At 36.9% G+C, this 6,000-nt stretch overlaps 1 protein-coding gene across 1 annotated transcript; it reads right to left on the bottom strand.

The window, feature by feature from the left end:
• Positions 1 to 342: 342 nt before the first annotated feature.
• On the bottom strand, positions 343 to 5,242 carry LOC135671383 (guanosine nucleotide diphosphate dissociation inhibitor At5g09550-like). Its single transcript, XM_065179470.1, has 13 exons — positions 5,115 to 5,242; positions 4,198 to 4,260; positions 4,005 to 4,088; positions 3,759 to 3,866; positions 3,482 to 3,654; positions 2,496 to 2,607; positions 1,814 to 1,894; positions 1,672 to 1,734; positions 1,458 to 1,559; positions 1,260 to 1,384; positions 967 to 1,177; positions 809 to 883; positions 343 to 581 (listed from the first exon to the last, which is right to left on the bottom strand). The coding sequence occupies exons 1-13, from the start codon at positions 5,199 to 5,201 to the stop codon at positions 525 to 527; spliced, it is 1,341 nt and encodes a 446-aa protein (XP_065035542.1). The 5' UTR covers positions 5,202 to 5,242; the 3' UTR covers positions 343 to 524.
• Positions 5,243 to 6,000: the final 758 nt, after the last annotated feature.

Here is a 6,000-nt window from a genome sequence, read left to right on the forward strand (position 1 = left end):
CAATTTTAAGGGACGTTTACAATAAAGTCCCTACTTGTGGTGAAATTAAACAATGGGAACTTTTCAGAGTTCTCCATTTAAACATGCCAAAAAAAAAAAAAGAATCACCAGAAATTGGTTTCTTTATGAGATTAAATGGATTTTTTTTTCCCATGGAAAAAACCTTTATTGGATGTGTTGTCTAAAAAGTTCATGCAAAAGCTAAAGAAATTATATTGTGTGCTATACAGGCAGTGTTCTTTTTCTTATATGACAGATAAAGCTTCGATATCCTGCACAAGAGAAGGCTGCATTAGTTTGAGATCCTTGGAGTCTCAATTGACCTCCATGGATGCACAGAACTTAATGGAAAAGATTGGGGCCATCCATGATTCAAATATTTTCGGGTAAATAAATTAGTTTATGCAAATGCGTTAGAGCAGAAATCTGAGTAATGTAATTTCCTACTGTGGAACAAATAATGCAAACAAGATGAAATAGTGAGGCTATGATTTCTTCAAGGGGCATCCATGGAGAGGAATAAACTAAGCATCATCTGCAGCAGCACTGGCAGCATTCAGATCCACAGTCAGATCAGGTTCCTGTGCCATGAAGAAGCCAACAAATTGGTTAGTTGTATAGTTCTATTAATGTTTCTGGTGCTACTGCAGGTTCTCAGTGTAGCCTAATGAAAACCGAGGATGACATGTTTGTATCTATTACAACAGTTTAATGCCAGTAATCTAGCGTTCTCTAAAACTTGTCATGTGTATCCTTTTGCAGCTTGTGTTAGTAACCTTAAAACTCATCCTAAAGAGTTGGAAGTTACCTTTCCAGTTATCTTTCTGTACATGGAGATGACATCTTCCACGGTTGTCTCAAAGTGTGTGGTGGCGTCATAGCTCTGCAAAAGAGGGACCATGATTTATAAGTTCCATACAAGAGTCTTTCTGCGAGATACATAGTAAACTATGAAACGTTACGTACAGTGGATATGAAGCAACTGTCCTCTTCATGGTTGTTTGTAGGTTCATATCTATCATAAGTATCGAAAAAGGTCTCATTTACTGGTCCAAGCAAATCGATGCCAGGCTTCAGTTCTGTCTCAGGATGATCGGTTTCAGCCTCAGTGGAAACAAAAGCGATATATTTCCCTTTCGGAGCAACGTTGTGTGTGTAAGAGCAGCAAAACACATACCTGTAATCAGCAGGAGAGTTAGAATCTACACCTGGAAGTAAATGATGCAGAGATAAAAACAAGGAAGTTGAGAAAAACATACATGTCTGATCTACGTCCAAGTTGTTTCTGGGGCAGAATAATCTGCACCGACTGTGAGTCGTTGGTATTTGGGATTGGATGACTCATTATACATATAGCACGAGCTACTTTACCAACCTTTTTTACCTGTTACACATATTCTGAATTAGAGGCCAAGGGTTCACTATGTGCAAAATGACAGATAGAGATCCGCACTCACTTTACTTGGCAAGTAAGAAGGATCACAGACTACTTTTTTGCATTTAGCAGTCTCCCCCTCGGATGTCACACCATAAGCTTTTCCATTTTCATCAAACTCAACCTGTCTTGCAGGACACAGAACATCATCATATGTTGTTTGGTTCTTTCAGAATCCAATCAACCATGCGCACGGTGATTAGCTAACTTCAAAAAAACACATGAAAGTTTGTCACCTTGCATTCTGGCTTGTTAAGCATGTAGGTGCCACCATAAACTGCACTCAGACGAGCGAATCCCTGTAAACAAAGGCTTGTCATAGATCAGCTTATTTGGAATCATCATGAAAAACTGCCATGGTGAGAGATGAAGACAGACCTGAGGAAGCTCTCCCAAACCATAAAGAGGATATATATAAGGAGAACCTCCTTGAAAGCGTGCCAATGATTCCGCATACAGCTGTTCAAAATAAGTGTGATGATGAGAAAGTACAGTTTCAGTAGAAAGACAAGTTCATACGTTGACTCACTTCATTAAGGTCAGTTTCAGTAGAAAGACAAGTTGTGGATAAAAATTGAACAGTCCATCATACTTGGAGTCATTTCCTTAAGGTTATGTGAGTTTGCAATCTATTCTTGTGCATTGCTACCATATAACGTGAGCGTGAAAATGCCTCAGGAATCCATTTCTTCGTAACCTTTTGCTTAAGTTGGTAGATAGAAAGATGTGAATTGTATTAATTGGCCATTTTCTTGAGTTCGATGATAAAAACAAATGATTCCAATAATGGATACAGAGAAAATGATCAAAATAGATGAAAATGCAAGGGTGTGTGCCAAGACCCAGGAACGAAAAAGAAACAAACACATGAATATTTAGATCAGTAGTCTCACAGCTCCAAGAGGATGTAATTTGGAGTAGACTGGCATGAGATGAGCAGGAGCAATAGATTCACAAAAGACCATGACCAAAGAGCTTGAATATATAATCATATGTCCGCGCCAGCAAAACAGAAACTGAGACTTTATTTTTCAGGTGCAGTAAGAAACAATGCTTTTACCTTCATTCTTTTTACAGTATCAATTGCAGGCTCATCCAAGTAGCTATCATCTCTATGAAGTGCCAATGCATGCCCGATAAAGTCAATCGTGTTGTCATCCAGTCCATATTTGCTACACCAAAGAATGCAATCTTAATATGTCAAATAATGCAATCTTAATATGTCAAATCTATTTAACTTTGATTCTTTATATACTTAAAGAGTTGAATAAGTAGCCCCTATAGAGAAAACGGAGCCTGTTACATGCATTTCCTTTGTTGACAAGATTAATATGCGCTAGAAATCTTTCTTGTCTTCCAAATAAGAGGATGTCCCATCCCCATAAGATGTAGTGATTCATAGTTGTTATACTTGAAGCACTGTCCATCTGCTATGAAGATGAAAATGCATAAATTCCATTCTAAATGCATTTTTCTCTCATGTTTATCATATCAAATAGTAACATTATATTTTTAGTGAGGTATCAGTCTAAGACAGTGGCACTACTATGCAACTCTGTTGATATAATATTTCTAAATAATGGAAAAAAAATTACCATTGCTAACATGCCTAAGTTCAAATCAAGAGCAATATGTGTGAAGTTAAATCTACAACAATAATAAGCTCCATTCTCTATATCTCATACTTTCTTCTACATATTAGGCTCTAAACATACTGTTCATGAATAAAACTCGAAAGTGTCTCTAGTTATTTTAAGCTTCCTTCTCTTGTTCAAACTAAAGTTGTGTATATTTTTTATAAAATAACTATCTCACCCAAGCATGAAAATGCTCTCCAAAAACATGTATATCTGCGAAGGTTATGTAACAAACACTAGCATCGATTGATCATCAAGATGGCCAACTGCAGCATGCTTAAGATTATATATAAAAGCTGATATAGAAAAATTGTAACTTAGCATATGAAATAGTTATGAAATCAGATTAAGTGTGATCCAAGCAAGTTTGTCGAAAAAGGACTTGGAATAACAAAAATTAGATGCCTACGAAATGACTTCTCTGCTAGTAACTTTATGCAAATCCATTCCTTCATGAGACTTTGGCTCATTCTCTTCATAATCTTGCACATAAATGAAAAACTTCCTGGCACGGCGTTTTTCAAAAAGTCCCATCAGTGTAGATTTCAGTGCTTCAACATCAGTTGCCGGCACTTTGTAAATCTGGTAGAACAGCAGCAGAAGCATGAGAATTTCGAACTGGATCATTATTGCCAGATACAGATAACAAGAAGAAGAGTAGGCAGATCACAGTTCAGGTTTGGCACCTTCCCCTTGTTGTACACAAAGCTACCATCGACTGCTTTGAAGTTCAAATACTTGGTAACACTGGTGTGGATGAGAACACGAACCAAACCACCATTTGCCATCATAAACTGCAAGTTTTAATGATTCTAACTTGTCTATGATATACTCATTTATGAGAGATCACTTATTATCCCATTTTTATAAGACTAGAAAAATACCAATCAAATAACAGCTGTACCATTACAGTTCAAAAAACTACACCACACCTTGGGGACCATGTCAACATTGTATTCCTTGCTTGGGCCCAAATGTTCTGGAGGCTTGTCAGTGCCCTTGAATCGCTTCCAGAGCTATTTGATCAGAAAAATGCAAGAAAATGCACAGGTGATACTCAGTGCCAAGAAAAGAACGATGATAGTTGGATGATATTAACTAAAAACGAAATGCTTTGGCAAAAACCTGAATGAGATTAAGAGATGTTGACTCCCCACCATAATAGTCATTCCTGTCCATATGAAGAACCTGTCTCAGAATTTAAAACCATTTAAGTATTAGTGAATTAGACCAATTAGTATATACCTTGCATGTGTACTTTAAATTAATATTCATTGCATAACATTTGAAGTAAATAACAAATGTATCAATAACACAATATTTGGTTCCAAACACATGAATGGAAAACATCCCAAAAACCACTAATGATGTGATTCCTGAAAGGAAGAACAAGAAACCACCAGTTTAGCTTAATAACGAAACAGCAAAAACACCGAAGGCAAAAGAGATTGGAACTAGGTTCCTGATTTCGAGAAATCCAGATGCTAATTCTAGAATGTGGGAAGGTATTGTCCAAAGTTTCACCAATAGATTTACATCGTAAAAGAACACTTCTCCTTGGTCTTACAATTCTCTACAGTGACAACAGGGTTTCAGTAATATCAGCAAAAAAATACATTACAGATACGTTAAAATGAATTCATATGGTAATTGTCGGAAGCAACATTCTCAGAATTTGGTATTTACTGGAACTTCCCTATCTAGTTAAGAGATCTAGAACTTCAGGCAAAGAGTACAGATAGAAATAGCAGGTCAGTTAACAAAATGATCTCCTCCTTTTATTTGTAAACTGGCATCATCAACAACCTAGGAAGGCAAATTTCCAAGAGTAGTCATCTAGCAGATATCAGGAGTATCCACAGATCAAGAACCCCCCCAACCCAACAACAGCAAAACCAGAAGTTGAATCAGCGAGTCCCAAAATTTTAGATCTCAACGATGTTCACAGACCAAACAGAGCGAATCTAACTTCTGAATCAGAAGTAATCGAAGCCACAGAAGCTAGTAATTCTTGATCAGGAAAATAGAAGGAGTGGAAAGACCTTGAGACCATCGACAGAGAGGAGGCCGCTGAGGATGCATTCTTTAAGGCCCGTGCCGAGGACGATGACGTCGTATTCCTCATCCATTCTTCGCAGAGAGCGAGAGAGAACGGCAGAGACCTAAAAAGAAAGCAGGGGCGAAGAGGGACTTCGAGGGTGGAATTAAAGGGGTAGCAGGCGGAGAGAGAGAGAGAGAGAGAGAGAGAGAGAGAGCAGGTCTTTAGGCGGGAACCCATGGCGGGAATGCCGTTAAGACCGTTACGATGTGCACCATCCACCAAGCGACACGTCTCCCTCGGTTCTTGATCGTCCGATCAGCGGACGCTATATTTAAAGCAACAGAGACGAAATAGGTTTGCAAGATCCACATACAACGACGATGTCAACTTGATTCATACAATCATCAATGACATCAATCTTTTTCTCCTGTTTCAACCAAAAATAAATCTTTATCGATCTTTCTTTAATTGATTTTACGGTTAAAATTGATGTATATAACACATATATAGTTGAATTATTTTTATTATTTAATAATTTGAGAAACTGCAGGTTGTACACTTTGATGGTTAAAGTTAATTTGCATGTGAATGATTGATGCTAAAATTCATCTTTTTTTTTTATTTTAAGGAAGAGGAGGATCTTTTTGGCATCTTATCAATTCCTTTCGAAACTTATTATTATCGTATAAAAATTTATGTGGATAAAGTTTTCTCGTAGATGAAGGAATTAGTCACTTAAATAAAATCATTTAGGTCAGCTGATCTATATGCACTGTTGTGCTCGATGATCATGATTAGAGTTGTATTAGTACTTGTTAATATAATTTAATTTTACTATTTAGAAAAAAATTATTTTTATTTTTATTTTCTCTTTTCTAAATTTTCTG

This window comes from Musa acuminata, unplaced genomic scaffold (assembly GCF_036884655.1).
Source record: "Musa acuminata AAA Group cultivar baxijiao unplaced genomic scaffold, Cavendish_Baxijiao_AAA HiC_scaffold_1139, whole genome shotgun sequence".
Classification (NCBI taxonomy): Eukaryota; Viridiplantae; Streptophyta; class Magnoliopsida; order Zingiberales; family Musaceae; genus Musa; species Musa acuminata.